The sequence below is a fragment of the Scylla paramamosain genome, chromosome 11, assembly GCF_035594125.1.
Source record: "Scylla paramamosain isolate STU-SP2022 chromosome 11, ASM3559412v1, whole genome shotgun sequence".
Classification (NCBI taxonomy): Eukaryota; Metazoa; Arthropoda; class Malacostraca; order Decapoda; family Portunidae; genus Scylla; species Scylla paramamosain.
The window spans coordinates 1,374,597-1,394,924 of NC_087161.1; the positions used below are offsets into that span (position 1 = coordinate 1,374,597).

Genomic DNA, 20,328 nt, shown 5'->3' on the forward strand with positions numbered 1-20,328 from the left:
GATCGAAAAGGAATAATAATAACAAAAATAAACTTCTATCAATTTATACAAGTTTTGAAACACAGTTTAAAACAAAACACTACTTTTATTTGCAAAAAAGTATTAAGGTGCAATCACAGGGAAGATAAAATTAATAAACAGCTAATTTTATTACTATAACCTATTAATGGTTTCACAGAATTTAGTGTCGAGATCCAACTTATGAGCTTCATCTTTATATATCTTATCAACAAAGGAAAATCACATGATAAAACCAGAAAGGTTTCAGTCCATAATGTGGCAGCAGGTGACAGATCCTGATTACACTGATTATTTAACCTCTTTGATGACAATCATGACTAAACCACTGCTCACTGGTTCACATTCTATATTCATTGGGTAGTGCATGTTATTTGGTAAGAATATTTCAATAATCTTCCTTATGCAATTGTTCACAGGTTCACTTGTCAAAAAAAAAAAAAAACCAATAGTGACTGGTTGAGTTGTTCACTGGTTGGGTTGTTCACTGGTTGGGTTGTTCACTGGTTGGGTTGTTCACTGGTTGAGTTGTTCACTGATTGAGTTGTTCACTGGTTGAGTTGTTCACTGGTTGAGTTGTTCACTGATTGAGTTGTTCACTGGTTGAGTTGTTCACTGATTGAGTTGTTCACTGATTGAGTTGTTCACTGGTTGAGTTGTTCACTGGTTGAGTTGTTCACTGGTTGAGTTGTTCACTGGTTGAGTTGTTCACTGGTTGAGTTGTTCACTGGTTGAGTTGTTCACTGGTTGAGTTGTTCACTGGTTGAGTTGTTCACTGGTTGAGTTGTTCACTGATTGAGTTGTTCACTGGTTGAGTTGTTCACTGATTGAGTTGTTCACTGATTGAGTTGTTCACTGATTGAGTTGTTCACTGGTTGAGTTGTTCACTGATTGAGTCGTTCACTGGTTTTTGTCACTGGCCAAATCGTTCATTGGTTAAGTTGTTTGCTGACTGAGTTATCCGATCACCCGGAAGACAAAACTGTTGCTTATCCAGGTCACCGCTTATAATCGAAACCATCTGATATCATGTCCCCATATTGTTTTACCACATTAATACAAATAATTTAGTCTTTATTTATTCGTTTGTGTACATGTGAAGTGAGTCCTAAATCATTTATTTCTCTCTCTCTATTTTTCTGTTTATTATACAAGATCCTTCTATAGTGTCGTGCACACACACTCACACACACACACACACACACACACACACACACACACACACACACACATTTAATATTTAGACCTATACCGGTGGAAATTCCGCACCTTTCCTGCCGGCTGCGACCGCCACCATCATTTGACCTGATCCCCCCCTCCCTCATCTAGACACACACACACACACACACACACACACACAGAGAAGCACCAGTCCAGTCCACTTTTAGAGACGGAGAAACACACACCCGCTCGCACACACTCCCTGCGTCTCCGCTGCACTCTATTCAAAATAAACCGGCCAAGGAATCTACCCACGTGTATACACCTCCTTATGTGTAATTTACACTCCAGCCTGAGACTACAATATACTGCCATCCTACAAGCGAGTCACCTCTATCACATCATCCTTCTTGCACACACTTTCCTTCATCTCCGAAATGTGTGCGTCTTTATCCATTTTGCAATCCTCATCACAAGTTCTTTCTCTTATCTCTGAAGACTGCTTATCTTTATCCATCTTGCAATCCTGAACGCCCTGATCTCCAGTTGTGTGTTTTGATTTCTTATCTGCAAACAAGAAGAGCATTATCATTACTTTTTGCTGCATATAGCACCTCATAGGTAGAGTAATGAGTTAGGATCACATCGTCATGGTGAGAGTGATGGACGAAATCAACAACAGCAAAATATATGCCCTTGAAAACATGATAAAGTGTAATAGGCTCGGATTACATCGTCATGGTGAGAGTGATGGACGAAATCAACAACAGCAAAATCTATGCCCTTGAAAACATGATAAAGTGTAATAGGCTCGGATTACATCGTCATGGTGAGAGTGATGGACGAAATCAACAACAGCAAAATCTATGCCCTTGAAAACATGATAAAGGACAGGCTACAAGGAACAATATACAAAGATCAGTAATGCCACAACAGGGAACAGAGTGTGCTTCCGACTCACCAGCGTTCAGTGAAGGCCAGAGGCATAAAGAACCCACGTGTAGAAGGCATATGACAACTGAGAAGATGCCCAACAGAAGGTACATTGTAGGGCATCCCATCCTTTCGCACATCTGTCCACCCAGGAGCAGAGAAAGGGCATATCCTGTGTATGGGATAGGTATATAAAATTCCAGTGTGTGTGTGTGTGTGTGTGTGTGTGTGTGTGTGTGTGTTGCAAAAACAGAAAATGGGATAAACCACCTGAACTATAAGCTTCTTAAATACCTTTAAGTATTATTGTACAAAAAGTTTACATTGTTACCATCTGAAGCAGTTAACTGGGATCATCATTATATACAAACTATTATTTTTAAGTGTACCAGCAAATGGAGTTACAGAAGAGTAAATGTATGTTTTAACTGTCTGGTTCTTCAAATCTACCAACAATGTTTATCCAAAGAGTAGGTACAAAAATCCAAGTATAATAAGTAATGGCTTATCACATCGGACCTCTGGTTCCAGACAAGAATGTAATATTGAGTGACATCAAGAAGCTCATATGAATGATCCCCACAAGGAGTGTACATGGCGTACTATAACGGATTCCCTAGATTCCAGCGCCCACTCACCGCAGCTTTCATAGACCACGCCAATCAGGCTCTGCACTGTGGTATTGGTGCCCTTGGGTGACACATTGGCTGCATACACCACCACCGCTGTGAAACCCAAGCCGTAGCATGGTCCATTAAGCAACTCCACTACCAGGGTGGACCATATTGGACCCCACGCACCGGTCGCCGCCAAACCAAATAAGCGAACGACATAGAGCAGAAACACCAGTGAGATCACTCGCTGGGCTCCAAACCTGCGCATGAACCAGTCTGCAGGGGAAAATTGATAATTTTATGTCATCTTCGTTGCCTCAATTAAATCTTTTTTTGGTTTCCGATGGATCACACTCGATAAGGGACGTATTCGCCTGTACTCGTAAACTCTATCACCTCTGCGCTTTCGCCAAGTTTAGTGTTTACAACCGAATTCGTCCCTCATTGAATGTGGTCCATTGGGAACCAAAAGAAGACTTTATTGAGGCAACGAGGATGACATAAAATGTAAGAACAATAGCATTTTACACTAAAATAATGTATCTGGGTATTTAAACTGTCCTAAGAAGCCATGAATCGAATTATCATCTACCGAATTAATTCTCAGAGCAGTGAGGAGTTGCTCACTTCGTGACGGCAGGGCGTAAATGAGGCATCGAACCATACATCTGGCATGCTGTTCACGCATGCGCTGATCCCGAGCTCTGGATAGACTTCGAGTGAACCTACACCGGCAAGAGGCAGTGCTGGAGGGGTAGGAGGGGAAAACTTTCCAGAAAACTTCCAAGAAATCTTGATGGAGGAGGCAGTCTTTCCAAGACGTTAGCTGTGCATCCTTTAAAACCAGTGAGCATGAGCCCGCGCCCGTGGAAAAGCGTCCATTGCACTGGGGGTTCCCATGATACCGGTGAAGAGGCGAAGACGAGAGAAGGTAGCACGATTCGCTCACAAGCCGCAGAGCAGTCATTATTCCACCAAAGGACCAGACTTTTTGGAAAACGGCCAGACGTCTTAGGAATGGATTTAAGAGTAGCAGATTGTAATATATCAGTAAAGTATGTAGCAGCCTTTTCAGAACTGCCAGTCAGCTAACGAACGATCAGGTGAAACGAGTTTTGTAAAAAGCTGCCAATCAGCAACATCTAGATGACACTGGGAAAGATAAGATCGTGGTTCACACTCTGCCGATTCCAGTATTATGGGGAAGTGGTCGCTGTTATACAAATCTGGCAAATCCTGCCAACTGAAATCTAGAATAGCATTAGGAAAATGAGATATATCAATGGCTGTACAAGTTTCAGTTTGACTATGAAAATGCGTCATAGTCCCTGAATTTAAAACTCCCAACCCCTCATCCTCTATAAAAGAAGCAAGTAAAAGAACTCTTGAATTGACTGTACTGTCACCCCACAGGAGTTAACTATCACTAAAATCACCAGATAAAGAAAAAGGAAAGGGAAAGTTGCACACAAGGTGAACAAGATCTTTCCTCTCAAGTATAGGCTACACACAATATAAGGCCTGTGGAGAAACACCTCGGAAATACCCTACAGAGGAGCGTTAAGTTCAACACTAGTATAAGGGATATCCCTTCTAATAAAGAGAACAGTACCACTGTGGTTTCCTTGTTCTAAAGTAAATTCAGAATACAATGCACAGTATTCGGAAGGAGCATGAGGAACTGATTCTTCCGCCACTGTTTCTCAGAGACATAAACACATTGGAGAGAAACGTGACTGGAGAGGATTCACCTCCTCCCGGGAGGCACGCAGACCACAATTATGTTAGAGGAACCTGAATAGTGTTACTCTGGAGGGATTTTCAGGGAAGCCCAAGAGAGGAGGTTCCCTTTTGCCAACCTGATCAAGTACCTTCATCGAACGGCGAAACATATCTATGGGTCGCCTGTAGAAATGGAAACCTGAGAATGAGCACCTGGTGCATTGATAGGAACCCGCACACGGATCTCTAAAATGCCTGAAGAGACATGAGGAGGAGGATTCCTTGAGACAGACAGACTGGTATCGCTCCGTAAGGAAGATATATTACGCTGATATGCAGAGAAACCCTCAACGTCCATGGCGAATGTGGATGAATAACTAAACCAGCTTAAGACCATCTGGTACTTCCATTCTCCCGGGGTCTTTCTAAGGGGAACGTCCGTTGAGTCAAGGGATTCAGCAGATCCTCGGAGACGTTTCTGGTGGGACTGAGGAGAAACTTTGGGACGAGTGTGTCTGTTTTTCTCTCTATACTCTGATGACTCAACAGGTGATAGCTCAATAGAAACTGGATAGGATGAATGCCAGTTGAGTTAAGGGAATCAGAAGATCGTGCAATTCTCTTCCGTCGTGGTTTAGAATTTTTTTTAAGGTTCCTTGTTTGAAAATCCAACGGGGGGGCATGGACTTCTGCACATAATTATAAGCGCAAATATTATTCACTGAAATTTTTGTTCTAATTCTTCATTAAATGGTTAAGAAAACACTCAAGGTTAACATATAATGAAGAAAACGATTCAATGGCTGCAGTTTCCTTCCAGTGTTCTGCTACTGCCGGGTACTTACGATTGACGAACATTAGGGGAGCTTCGACGCTGCATTGAACAAACAGCGTGATCCCTTGCAGCATCCTCAGGTTATTCAGAGCGCTTGTTCCTCTGGCCATGTCCTCTTGCATTCTAGAGAACACATGTAAAATGAGTTTATACTAGTGAACCATACTACAACACTATCTAGTAATGTTCTGTACATGCATCTCTTGGTTTATGTTTTGTTCGCTATCCTCCTCTGTCTACATACTCGTATACCACTGCGATCAGCGACGCACCTGGAGAAGCTCGTCAGAAAAAAAACAAAAAACAAAGAAAAAAACACTACAAAGATAAGGAGCAGAGAAAAGTAAATAGATAAGTAGATGTCATAAAAAAAAATATATATAAATATATAATTAAATGTAGGGATAAAATAGTAAGGTAGTTGGATATGTACGGTCAACAGAGTTCACTTGAGCCATAACGATCAATAAATTTCAAATACCTTTTTCACATTACCCTCTCCCTTTCCCTCCTCATATAATATTCGGTAATAGGAGGAAGCTTTAGGTATGTGGCAATCAGACTCCTCCATGAAATAATTAGGTTTTATCCCCATGAATATTAGCCATGGTATTGTACAATGATTGTTTCCTATAATTACCAAAAAATGTGAAAAGAGTTACTTACTGTACTGTTAAAGGCATGAATATTCTGTGCATGATTGTCTAACTTGAATTTCATATCCATGTGCCACATTACACTTACAGCAATAAGAAGTAGACACAAAAACCATCGAACATTCCAGCGATCATGGTAAAGATGCAGAACACGATGAAGTGAGGCTTGCGAAGAAGAGGCAACACTTCTTCCAACACTGGTTTGTTGCTTTTTATCTCGGGAACCTGAAAAAAAATAATAAATCAATAAAAAGTAGATACAAAGATGAGAGTTGAATAAATGTACTAATATGATGACACGTGACTTCATAACTATATCATTATTCTGCTTTAGATGATAATTACGTAATGCTAATACCAAAAATTAAGACAGAAAGGACTAATATAACTGATTTACTGAATGTTGTAATACTCTTATCATCAGAAGACTGACAAATCACAACTGAAAAATATGGCAGAACTAGAACACTGCATAAAGTATAAATACTGAATTTAACATAAGATATTACATAGGGAAAGAAAACATTAACCAGTATGAAGACTATAAAGACTTATTCTTACCCAAAGGAAGCAAATAGTAGTAGTAGTAGTAGTAGTAGTAGTAGTAGTAGTAGTAGTAGTAATAGAAGTAGTACCAGTAGTAGTAGCAGTAGTAGTAGTAGTAGTAGTAATGATGATGCTGCTGATGATATGATATGATAATGATGATGATGATAACGATGACGATGATGATGTGATAATAATAATAATAATAATAATAATAATAATTGACGAATTCCTCATAAAGGAAATATCTTCAAACCTAAGAAATTATTTGCATTTTCCATCGGAGGATGGGGAGTGATTCTACCTCAATAGTACACCTAGGACTTTTCTTGGTGATAGACGAAGTAAGGATGAAATAAGAAAAAAAAAATCACAAGCCAACTTATGTTCTACAATAGTCTGTAAAAAAAAAAAAAAAAAAAAAAAGAAGAAGAAAAAAAGAAAAAGAAAGAAAAGAATAAGAAAAATAATAAAATGAAAAAAAAAAATGTTGCAAACTTCACATCACATGTCAACTCATTGGGAGCAATACATATTTATTTGTTAAGGTATTTACTGTAAAACCTGACATCATATTTGCATTGACAAGAGAAGAATAGTATCTTCTTTGATTAAAATGCAAATAATTCTAGTATTAGGTCACTAAAATATGTTACGTGCATTTGACTTATAAGCAATAAAAATATTAATATTTCTTCATTGCTCCTTTATAAAAAATAAATAAATAAATAAATAAATAAAATAAATAAATAAATAAATAAATAAATAATAATAATAATATTTTCATGTCAAAGATTTCTACATAAATACAGAAACACAATTTATCAATGATTCTTTGACTTAAAAAAAAAAAAAATATATATATATATATATATCCACGAATATTTCTCACATGTTTATCTCACTCAGTCCCAGCAATATTGTTTTCCGTAATCTACATCCATACGCAAGTCTTCCAGTTTTATTAGCTGGGTTTTCGTTCACTTAAAATTCATAGACTGAAAGAAAATTACAATAAAATTAATCTCTTCAGTGAAACAAATTAGTTTTCTTGAAACTTATGATTTGTAACTTACTCCAGGGTTATCTCCAGTTCTTGAAAAGACTAGGATCTGAGCCAAGTTGTTATAGATTTCTGCAGATCAATTTCCATCTATTGGATTGTGTTTTTTCTTTTTTTTTGTTATTAAGCTACAAATTTATCCTATTTAATGACCGCATTCGTGTGCAACAATAGCCTATTTATTGTTTCTATTGTATTTTTATAAATCTTCTCGTAATCATTAAATTTATGATTTGGCCTTTAACATATTAAATAGTTACAGATTGACAAACAGTTATACTGTATCTCACGACTCGCATCAAATGACAAGTTTCAAAATCTTGCGCTCTTTCATACCTTTAGGAAAAAGCCCGACAGGAGTACATCAGCCAAACACAGTATAGTGAAGACCACAAATGCAGGAGCCCAGTTTTTGTCGAGGGATGAGCCCGACCAGTAGTCGATAAGAAAGCCGTTGAGGCCAGATATGACGCCCCAGCCTATAGTGCCCCAAGCTCGCTGAAATCCGTAGTTTCCGTCCTTGCCTTGCAATTGAGAAAAGACCATCGATATCACAGAACAGCATGACAATATGCAAGATATAAATAATCTGTATAAAAAAAATGAGGAAATAAATAGCTCATTTTGTTTTCCTTCCTTGAAAAAAAATAAATAAATAATAAAATAAAATAAATAAATAAATAAATTTCTTTAAAGAGGTAAACCTCGCGGTAATCTACTCAAAGTTGCACCATGGCATCACTCACCGATAAGGTCCATAATAATGGCGTCCGTGAAGGATATATCGGTGGACACACAAATAGCTCCCACAATCAGCAGTCCACCAAACATCCAGAACTGCCAGCGTCCTAGTACTCCTTGGCAGGATGGACCCTCCCATTCTGGTCTTGGACATTCTATGCTGTATGAGTTAAATGCAGAATGTAACACTAACATTGGCATGCATATATTCTGACTACTTGGGTGCAGAGCTCAACTATAGTCGCTGGAAGTTAAGCTGTTTCTACACTAGGGGTGGCCAATGGTTCGTGGAATTCCGTGCCTGGCTTCGGACAATTCCTATAATGGTTAAATGGGCGGGGCTACGCGGAGCGGCAGCGAGAGTTTTGCGAGGGGCATTTTCATGATGACCACACACGTGAAACCCCATTTATCTTTTCATAACGAGTGTTTATTGCTTGGCCACGCCACATCCTTCCATCACTCATGTCGGCAAGTAATTTTTAACGAACGGGAGGGATTACTCTCCAGTTCATAGACATCTTACGACAGCATCCATGCTTAGGGCAAGTGAAAATAATAATTACAAAAATAAAACTTCATTCCTTATAAAATAAAAATCCATTCTTTGCATGAAAGACTGCTCCTCCTCTTTTTCTTCAGCTTTGTGGAAGCAGCTCCCACAACAGTGAACAAAAGAGCTTCTTGAAGAGCTATGTTGTCAGTGGCGGCATCTATGTCTACTCCTGCTGCAATTAGACTTCAGAGAGACTGAAAAGCGCGGGTAGCTCCTCAATAGTCAGTGCCGCGCCTGTCGGCTAGTGTGGACGTTTATCACCTTTACCCTTTCGTCAGTCCGCCTGATTACTCGCGGCACCACCCCTAGTTTGGACACCCCTTTAAACTGACCTACGAGCCACGCCCTCATGCTCTTCCCTCCTTTTGACTGGGCAGTTGTTTGATGTAGCCGTAAAGTTCTTGCCACTTCCCAAACTTTTATACATATTTAAATGAAATTGGCATAAGCTGATTAAAAAATGTCAGTAGGGAAAAAAATAATAATACCAAAGTACTGAATCTTCAGGATGACTGTCGAAAGACAGACAGTACTACTTGTTATATAAGTAGATAATTATCTAATTAAGGAACTTCCTCCTTCCCAATTTCCTTCCCCTTTTCTAGCAAGCGGCCATGAAGATCTATTTATTCATTTATCAGTCAGTCCCCCAATCTATCTATCCATGTATCTATTACTTACTTTTATATTTAGCCTTTGGACTGCCGTTTCCTTAGCGAGAAAAAAAAAAAAAAAATATATATATATATATATATATATATATATATATATATATATATATATATATATATATATATATATATATATATATATATATATATATATATATATATATATATATATATATATATATATATATATATATATATACTGCATCAAGATATAATGACTACTGGGAATTCAGACATCATAACATACATATAAAAAATTACCTGATGTTCTGCCATTTATCTGAAGAATCTGATAAGCCTTTCACCAAATAATGTTGCATTACTTCTGGCGGTTCTTCCGTGGACAAATGAGTCATATTCATGCGGAGAACTTCACTCATCTCATTTTCTTCAAGACTCATATCGGTGGGATTGAAGGGAGCCAGATTAAACCGAAGAGTGTGGATGGAGCATTCAGTACATGTAGCCATGCAGTCCACAGCAGAAATCATGTAACACTCGCCTGTACGCACCAGCACATTGTTGAACACATGGGAAAGAAAGTGACCATAAGACAATTAATGATATAACATTAAGAAAATACAATAAATCCTAGTGACATTAAATCTCTCTCTCTCTCTCTCTCTCTCTCTCTCTCTCTCTCTCTCTCTCTCTCTCTCTCTCTCTCTCTCTCTCTCTCTCTCTCTCTCTCTCTCTCTCTCAAAGAGAAATTAATTTGAAATTGGGAATGATTTTTCGCAACGAGGCACCCTGGCCGAAGATCGGATTCCTAAGGTGTACATAGGTATGAAGTACAGCTCCTTCGACGTCAGTACCATACGATTGCCAGATCTGTGGAGGCTATTTTCTTTGAAAATTTAAGCTCTGATCCTTTCCAGTACAAGGTCACAACAACAGCTGCACTGGAATCCCAACACTGCCACAAGTGTCATGCTCCCGATCAAAAAACACTCAGAAATCGATCTGTTAAGCCGGGATAAATTTCTGACTATAAGAGGCTCCCTGGTCAGGGACTGAACCCCTAACATGGAGATATAAAGTATAGCACCTTAGATGTCACGACCATAACAACAGTCAGCTAGTAAGATCATTTTTAGGGTCCTAAACCTTCAGCCACTTGAAAGTTACAGGTGACATTCTTAATAAAAGATAGATTAATTCACATGCAGATACATAAATTATTTAATCCTACGAACTAGGTAAGTAAAACGATAGGTCTGCGACGATTACTAGAGACAGCCACCCCTCTCTCCCAGAAACTGCCGCAAACCAGAATAGAAATAACAACCTTTTGGTAATGAAACCGAGCATTGCATCACACAGCTCCTCTGCTCTTAGGTTCAAGTTGCATCTGTTTAGTTTATTATATTAGTTTAACTGGAGAGAAAAGGTATTACTTTGAGACAGTGAACATCACACTACATCATTCAGAAATTGTAAGACAATATAGTGTTATCTTTCATCTCCAAGATTGCTCTTATATCATCGGAAGAGTTAGATGAATCATATAAAAATAAGAAAGAAACTCACCATAATTTTTCGCTGATTTCTTACTGTCAAGACTTTTCCCCGAGAAAAGATATGTAGGATCACTGAAATTCATGAGTTGAGTGACGCTGACTAGCTGACCATGAAGCCTGGGAATATCTTGCATTGATGGGACGAAGTAGATACAACCCAAGGACACAGACGATACACACATGGTGACAAGAAATATGGTCCGTCGCAAAGAAGGAAATGTATCTGCTATAGTGGCTATTATAGGCTTGAAAAAGAGCACTATGATGAGCGAGGAGGCATTCAACGTTCCTGACACCGAGACCGGGACACCCAGCTGTGTCGCCATCACCATCACGAAGGGAAGGACAGTGGAATGACCTGAAAAATATTAAAGAACGTAACATCCATTAAATGATTACATGTGACAAACAATCGCAACTACTCAGAGAACAATTCAATTCACTTAAGATACTTACACGAGATGTGCGAAATTATTTGATCAAGTAAAAATATTATCACAACTATGAAATCAGTTGCTTGTCCCATTAATAATATGCGCACACAGTTGTATAGTATAATTACGTATAAAAATTAATTGTCCAACAAAGATAATTATAATCAGACATTTGTAGAAATGGAGGCTGCTACTGAGAGAACAGGCCAGTACGATCTGGAAACAGAGTAGGAGACTAAACACCTTTGAGAGATGTTCTAGTCTACAAATTCGGAACTGCACAGGAACAAACCCAAGAAGCCTTACTTTCTCCACAGCTTAATTCGTTTCTCCGGACGTCGATGCAGAGGGAGAACGAACAGTTTGGAAAACCCACAAACACATCAGTGTAATGCGGAATAATTTATTTGCTCCTGATAACCAATTTAACTAGGCATGCCAGACCTAATAAGCCATATACGTTTTGAAACAGCATAATAATTCCGACAAGTCTTTAGGGAGTGAAAATATGCGTAGAGCGTCAGCCTCTGAGTATGTCACCTAACTCAGTTCCCAGAGGAGGAGACTGAATCAGGTATGGAATATCAATGGAAATTCTTTGGAAAACTTAAAGGTACAAAGATGTTATGGAAGTCTAAGGACACTGAGGTGGAATACCATCAGTTAAAGATATATATATATATATATATATATATATATATATATATATATATATATATATATATATATATATATATATATATATATATATATATATATATATATATATATATAAAATTCTAGGCCGGTAATTCTCCCGGCTATGCCGAGGAGGGCCCCTCCCTGTCCCCCCCCCGGGGACCCCCGCAGCACAGTAGGGTCGCCCAGGGTCGCCTGTCGGCCTGCCCAATCATACCTTAAGTTGGAGTAGATCACCCTCAACGATGTTGCTCCTGCGGTGGCCGGGATGTGAACGAGTTTGAATGATATATATATATATATATATATATATATATATATATATATATATATATATATATATATATATATATATATATATATATATATATATATATATATATATATATATATATATATATATATATATATATATATATATATATATATATATATATATATATATAAAATGGAACGAATAAATAAAATACTTACTTCCTAGTAGGCAAAAATAATGAGCCTTAATTGCTATAAGCTTCTTATTGATCCTCATTGCAGCGTCTCTGTAAAAGATATATATAGGTAAATAAATATAATAAAACAAAATAAAACAAAATAAAATAAAATAAATTAACAAATAAATCATATATACAAATAAATCTATGAAAAAAATCAAATCAAAATAAAAATCTGAAAAAATTATTTCTGAACACCCTCATAGTTCTCTAAGGAGGCCATCTATTAGTTTCAGATTGGACTTAATGGTAAATTTCGCTCAATACCTACTCGACTGCGTGCTGTATGACAAAAGACCATAACCTTAGTCTCCATCTACCAAAGGTTCCCTCGTATCGTCATATCCCAAGTCATTTGACATTTACACAAAATTTACATAAAACAATGGAACCTTCAACAACACTCGCCGGATGGTTAACCCCGCCCGAACCATTATGTCTGCGGTTTTGAATCATAATAGTTATCGTTGTTTTTCTATTGAGAGAACTTCAGAAGTTTGAAAGAGTGTAAATTACTCAAATAAAATATATTGGTGTAGCCTGAAGGAACTAAAGAACACCGTTTGATATTTTTATGAAGAGTTTATTGTTCGATGACAAACGGAAGTCAGTGTTGAACTCCCCAGAACACTGAACTCTTGAGGTGGACGAGGTGTAAAAGCAAATGAGTCTCAATGACATGGGCATAACATGATACCGATATACCAAAGTTTTTATATGTCAGTATGACTCTGCAACCTGCCCTGCTGAACTTTTTACACCCCAGATCATGTCTGTGCATTGCAGGTGTTGGTTAATGCTTACAGCTGCAATGATAAATTCTCTCTCTCTCTCTCTCTCTCTCTCTCTCTCTCTCTCTCTCTCTCTCTCTCTCTCTCTCTCTCTCTCTCTCTCTCTCTCTCTCTCTCTCTCTCTCTCTCTCTCTCTCTCTTCTTCTTCTTCTTCTTCTTCTTCTTCTTCTTCTTCTTCTTTCGGCTGCTCCCATTTAGGGGTCGCCACACCGGATCACTCTTTTCCAATGCGCTCGATCTTCTGCGCCTTCCTCTGTCACGCCCACCACTTGCATGTCTCCCTTCACAGCATCCATAAACCTTCTCTTTGGTCTCTCTCTCTTCCTCCTGCCAGGTAGATCCATGTCCAGCATCCTCCTCCCCACATAACCCTCGTCACTCCTGAAATGTCCAAACCAACTCAGCCTAGCCTCCCTTGCTTTGTCCCCAAACCGATGTACGTGTGTTGTTCCTCTGATGTAATAATTTCTGATTTTATCCATCCTCGTCACTCCAAGAGCAAATCGCAACATCTTCAATTCCACTAATTCCAACTCCGCTTCCTGCTTTTTCGTTAGTGGTACTGTTTCCATACTGTACAGCATGGCGGGTCTCACTACTGTTTTATAAATCTTTCCCTTTGTTCTTGCGGAAACCTTTCTGTCACATGTCACTGCTGTCGTCTTCCTCCACCCATTCCATCCCGCTTGCACTCTCTTCTTTACCTCCCTACCAAAGTCTCCATTACTCTGTACCGTGGACCCCAAATATCTAAATTCGTCAACCTTTGTCATTTGCACACCTTGTAGCCTTATTGTCTCCCCATCACCTCCGTTGAGACACATGTACTCAGTCTTGGTCCTGCTCACTTTCAATCCCCTTCTTCTCTCTCTCTCTCTCTCAGTACGAATTAATAATGATTCGTTTCCCACATACAATATATCCACACACAAGTTAGCTCATGAGATGTATCCATTCCGTGTTTCAACTGTAGGCTCTTGCAAGGTCCTGTATGTGCTGAACAAAGAATGAACGTCTACACTATGCTGATAAAACGTGACGAGCAACTATTAATCTCAAGTGAATTTTATGAAATAAGATGCTTGACTTGCAGACATGATGTAATGCACTTTCTTGTAAAGCACATAATGCAATGCTCTTTCTTGCAAATCACCATATTTTTTTCTATATTATTATTATTATTTTTTATTATTTTTTTTATTTAGTTATACAAATATGCGACACATATCACGTGGCAACCAATGCAGTAAGCAGGTACCTTGTCAAGCCTACTCAGTGAAACATTAGGCAAGTTTTGAGGTAAGTTTTATAGGCGAAGTTGTGAAAGCAATATAGTACAGGTTAGTTGTCTAAACATAAATGGCTTCCACATAAGTTGGCCAGTAAGATTTGCGAGGGTATCAGGCCAAGAGTAGTTACCACATCAGAACATGTCTGATGTGCGACCAGTTCGAAAGCATTTTGCATGGCAGCTAAGGGCTACTGTGGACGTGTGGAGCAGACCCCTGTGCTGATGAACACATCTCAAGCTTTTTTTCTTGCTAAATATTAATTTACTGGTGCAGTTCTCAGGTTAGCGTGAGCCATTTCTAGTGGTTACTAGCAACAATACTTAAGCTTTTCAGAAAATTCTGGCCTTCACCTTCCCTTGGCTCGAAGTGCTGGACTCATCTCCGCTGCGGCCACGAAATACCGGAGAAAGTGTAGGGTCTGCCTCAGACCTGGAACTATTGTCTTATACATGTTCTGGAGCCGTTTAAATCAGATCGAAGGGATCTCGGAATCTAACACGGTGATATCTTTGAGATTAACGAGTTCGCTGAGATGACATGGACGCGTTCCGTTACAGTATCATTCGTAGTTACTCGTTATCGATCTCCTATAATGTCATGAATCTCGCCAATTGTCGCCTACGTGGAAACGGTGCCTGATCTTCCTGGTCACACATCATCTCCCAGATTCTCCCTAGCGTTGGGTCTGGCCAGTCTACTCTGTACCATGATGTTAGTCTCTGAACAGCTTACAATACATTACGCCGAATGTGGCAACATAATTTCAAATGTTGGACACACGCGAACATGGTAACACTGCCATTGACCGATTCTCTCGTCCGATAATTGGCTCAAGTGTTCACGTTTTCTTTTCAGATGAGAAGCAAAGAAACTTGCATCATTAACTAACAAAATCTTAGTTATTAGTAAGAGATCAGAGTCCTTTTATACATGAGTGATCAAGTACCTAGTGAATGAAGAAAGGATTCGGTAATAATAAAGAGTTAGCTTTTCGCCTATTTGAAAAAAGAAAACGTGAATTCCTGAGCCAATGAGCGCACGGGAGCATCGGTTGGTAGCAGTGTTACCACATTGGCGTATCTTCCACTGATGAGATCACCTATCAGTCAGCGTGATGGAATATAGTTGCGTAAGGGATCAACTACAAAGACACTGACGCCCTACAAGAAACTCAGGGACGGCAGGAAGAATTATGGCGGGATGATGGGGTACGTACCTGCACGACTGTGTGAACTCGAATAGGAGTCGAAAGCGCTAAATGTGTGCGGTTGTAAATATTCAGATATCAAGTGCCTCACACAGACCAGGATGGGGTAAAGGTTATGCCACATTCAAGGTAATGGGACTCCTCTTGCTGCGAGCTCTCGAAAGTGACTGAGCTGTGACCTTGTAACCACTAAATAACAAGGGTTTCTTGTGGACTGCGACACCACGCGTGATATAGCAAAATTAACCATTATTGTCAGACTAGGCTATTTGCGACAGACATTGCTGTATGACTATCATGTCCTTATGAACTGGACAAGACAATTTATCAATTTACAGTATTCTTGAGAACGGAACTGGTTTCAGATAACTGACTTCTAAAGCAAGATTGCGCAACACTCACAGCAATGTCAAGCGGAGAAACTTTCGTTTTATCCCACAGTACCTCCTTACCACTCTCTCTCTCTCTCTCTCTCTCTCTCTCTCTCTCTCTCTCTCTCTCTCTCTCTCTCTCTCCTGGGACTAGATGTAGTTGCATATTATCTAAATCGCGATGAAGGCAAAAGAAAAAAATATATATAATCATTAAAGAAGTTTATTTACAAATACTTAAAATGGAAACTGCATACCTCACTCATTATAAAACAAGTCACAAAGTCATCATCAGTCGCTTATACAGAAAATTCTTGGCAATATATAATAATTGTTCACAATAAAAAAGACGCCATAGCTATCGAACATTAATATGATATGAATGTACTTAACTAACTAAACACTATGTAGCGACACGTCATATTTTGAAGTAGTGAGAGGCACAACATTTACAGCACTCACAATGGTGTTCCTGCTTGTATTCAACATTTCAGCAATGGTCACTTGCGTGGTCGACTTTGAAAATAATGTCAATAGTATACTAAACACCGAGACTCCTGAAATATATGCTTCTTATCAATCATCATCGTCATTTGTTATTGTCACCATGAGCGCATGACTCCACAACAGGACAAAGGTCAACTCAATGCCGAGGAGGAAGCATGCGCCAAGACAAATACCACTCTGGTTTTGGGTGCCTTGGCTGGGGACTTAAAATGCGAAAGAGGAAAAACACAGATTGTTTAGGCCTGATCCAGGATTCGAATCTCGTTTCTCTCGGCAGTGATCTTAGCATGTTAAACTCTACCCCACAGGCCTTTACATTACCAGCCAGCCATTCTGCTGTATTAGTAGTATAGCAAAAATACAATTATTCGCTACATATTTCTTGGTGTAATGAGATTTTAATCAACGAATCAAGAATGAAGGATCTGATATCTCACAAAATTTAAACGACAACTTGCACACAGAGTTAATATACGTATGTAATAATACAGTGAGGCACTCACCTAAGCAGTTAAGCTGTTATTGCTTTAATACGACTTCGAGAATCGTTGTTGCTTAAAGGGAACGTTTCTTCTCTTCCGAGGTCAACTCCTGCTGGTGGTGGTGCTGCTGCTACTGTTGTTGATGTTGTTGTTGTTGTTGATGATGCTACTGTTTCTTTTCAGCCGTTGGTGCCTCCTGTTGCTCCTGCACTTGGACTGGCACCGCCGCGTCCTTCGCCACCGCCTTCGAGACCACGGTGAAGCGGCCGTTGTTGAACTTGTGGGTTAGGGTGTTTTGCCTCACATGGCTGGGCAGCCGTGTCACGTATCTCACCGACTTTTGATAGTTACAGTCGCTGTTGAAACCATTCCCCTCCACCGTCAGTATGTCTCCCTCGGTCGACACGTTCACGTCACTGCAGTCTTTCAAGTCCACAGTAAAGCGCCACTTTGAGTCTTCGTCGCCTTTGCCGGTGTTTTTGGGAACGTTGCTGCAAGCAGTCTCTTGAGCGTCGCCAGCGCAAGCCTGGTTTCCGCCGCTAGTGGCACAGGCTGGTGTCCTCCTTGCTGAGCAGCACCTGTCTGCGACGTTGAGGGAGTCTTGCGCCTCTTTGCCTCGCTGCCGGCCACCGCCAGGCGAGGTGTCATGCACAAAGAGAGGCTGCAGCTGGAAATGTAGACGCGAAGGTTGTGGACTTGTTGCCACGCTCGTTCCCTGGCACCACTGGTACAGAGGCTTCGTCCAGGTGATGGGCGACAGCATCAAGTCACCGTGGTCACGCAAGTCCCTCAAGTTGAAAACTCGGTCGCCTAGCCGTCCCTCGTCAATCACGTGCCACAGATTATCCTCGTGCCAAGAGCTGACAGGGTGGTGCGCAGAGTGGAAGGTAGCGTTCTGTGGTCTGTGAACCATGGCCTTGAGTACGAGTTGTAACAGGCGGCGAGAAAGGACAACGCAGGCAGTGAGGAGCGAGTGTGAGGCGTTGGTAACTAGATGATAGTAGCGGTGCTTGGCGTCTGGCCGCACCGCACCACATGGGGGCGCTATATACTCATGGAGTGTTTCCTGCCTCGCCGGAGAGCTTGGTGGTGACTCAGGCAGCCGGAAAGTTATTTTTGACTATAAACAAAGGATCTGAATGTGCTGTGAAAAAACGTTTTGGAATCTATGACACACACACACACACACACTCAGAGAAAGAGGGCAGTTGAATTGGCTTATTTCTCCATTTTTTGTCCTTGACTTGTTTTTTTCACATGTAAATGATTATTAACCAAAACAATGTCCATCTTATGTTCATGTTGCTCTGGTCACGTCACCGATGCTACATGCGTGGTCGGTCGCCTACATGCACAAATTTTATGGTTGCCTGCCTATTTATTTATTTACTTTTTTTTTTCAATGTAGGAGGGACACCGGCCAAGGGCAACGAAAATCCAAAATAAATAAATAAGTAAATAAATAAATAAAAAAAGAAAGGCCCACTGAGATGCCGAGATGTGTGTGTGTGTGTGTGTGTGTGTGTGTGTGTGTGTGTAATTAGGTGCTTGTAGTTTTGTGGGAAGGAAGAGAGTTATCTTTAGACGGCAGGCTGTGACTGCCCTCTTGTGTTGTGAGACACAAAGGGAAACGTTCAGTGAGGTCACAGTTGGGTTTATTAGGTTCACAGCGCTCCCTGATTCAGTGCTTTAGATCTCACTGGGAGTAATTATCATTTCGGCAGGTGCCTACTGCCTTCTTTGGGTGTTATATTTGTGAAAAATCTTACCGTAGTGTTAGGCCCGGTTCACACTAGTCCGTTTTTATGGATTCCGTGTCCGTTCACAGTCCAACACTGACGTCACGAAGACGGAGTCTGTACTGAACGGAGGATACGTCTCCGTATTCATGTTTGTCAACATGACCGCGCTGTGAAGAGACCTCCTCGACAAGGAATTTGTATATTTCTTACCACCTTGCTGCTCGCAGCTGACAAAGAGAGGCCATTGAGAAGAGTGTCATTTATTGTACAGTAAAGAAATATAAGTAACCACAAGCTAGTGAATCCTGCGATGGGACCAGTAGTGTCTGCTGTATCAATGCACGGTGTGGTGGAGAGGGAGGCTATACTAGTATTTTTCGGTTGACTGCTTGTCAATTATTAATACATTGTCATTACCACAGCTGCTGAGTGAGGCTTGTTACGTTTCTGCAGTTTGTTGGGCTGAAACCTGTCCAGTCCATCCTTGTGCTTGTGTTTATATGCATTGGTGTATTGCCGCACCTCTTGCTGGAACACCAGTCACTCCTCTTTTTTCCACGAAGTGTAGAAATATTTAATTTACATCACAGCATTATTACATTACAGAGCTGTAATTCAATAATGTTTTTTTTTTTTTTCATGTACTTCGGTATCATACCTAGAACATTCAAAATATCAGTACATGCAACACTGTACGTCTCTCCGTACAAAGTTAAACTCGACGGCGTCCGTTCAAGTGGAGGCAGAGACGGAGCCCGGGGCCGCATTCCCGAATGCTTCTACGATTATCTTAGTGGGCTAAGAACATCTTAGCGCTAGTTGGTCATTTTCGAAAGCAAAATCGTTCGCAACTAAGAACCATGGAACATTCGTAGCTACGACAGGATCGAGGCTTTCGTAGCTCACTTAGAACAGCAGTTTCTCGTTATTAACAGCAATAACAACCTCGGAAATAAAAAAGCCGGAAGGGAGTTCCAGAGTTTACCAGAGAGAGGGATGAAGGATTGAGAATACTGGGTTAGGGGGCAAGGGGAATTTTGGTGTATATAATCTCATTCTTCTCTTCTCGCCCTCTCTCCCCCCAAAAAAAAGGTTAGATGAAATACTTTTATTACATATAATTTAAAAGAGCTTCAGTTTTTGTAGCATCTAAGATTTTTTTTAAACCGTAAAATAAAAAAAAAATAAAAAAAATCACCCTATATCTCATGTCCTGTCATTTGACTTAGAATCATTACTGTAAGTCAAGAATACTGGTATTACAAGACTTGAAATACTCCGGTTTGACACACTG

The 20,328-nt window shown here is 39.9% G+C and overlaps 1 protein-coding gene across 2 annotated transcripts; it reads right to left on the minus strand.

The window, feature by feature from the left end:
- Positions 1-28: 28 nt before the first annotated feature.
- Positions 29-17,454, minus strand: LOC135104772 (major facilitator superfamily domain-containing protein 6-A-like). Of its 2 annotated transcripts, none has more exons than XM_064012356.1 (11): positions 17,314-17,454; positions 12,623-12,690; positions 11,047-11,394; positions 9,778-10,018; positions 8,295-8,449; positions 7,885-8,072; positions 6,028-6,164; positions 5,294-5,406; positions 2,751-3,002; positions 2,141-2,284; positions 29-1,746 (listed from the first exon to the last, which is right to left on the minus strand). In XM_064012356.1, the coding sequence occupies exons 2-11, from the start codon at positions 12,678-12,680 to the stop codon at positions 1,556-1,558; spliced, it is 1,827 nt and encodes a 608-aa protein (XP_063868426.1). In that variant the 5' UTR covers positions 12,681-12,690; positions 17,314-17,454; the 3' UTR covers positions 29-1,555. The 2 variants fall into 2 exon arrangements, with proteins under 2 accessions (XP_063868426.1, XP_063868425.1); XM_064012355.1 differs by lacking the exon at positions 17,314-17,454 and adding an exon at positions 15,942-16,174.
- Positions 17,455-20,328: the final 2,874 nt, after the last annotated feature.

What these genes read in the sequence shown, in the direction of transcription:
- LOC135104772 (XM_064012356.1), bottom strand. Translation starts at nt 12,680, where the DNA reads ATGAGGATCAATAAGAAGCTTATAGCAATTAAGGCTCATTATTTTTGC. An exon ending in GAAATCAGCGAAAAATTATG is followed by an intron (nt 10,019 to 11,046) that starts GTGAGTTTCTTT and finishes TGGTGCGTACAG; the next exon opens with GCGAGTGTTACATGATTTCT. An exon ending in TGTCGGGCTTTTTCCTAAAG is followed by an intron (nt 6,165 to 7,884) that starts GTATGAAAGAGC and finishes ATTTTTTTTCAG; the next exon opens with GTTCCCGAGATAAAAAGCAA.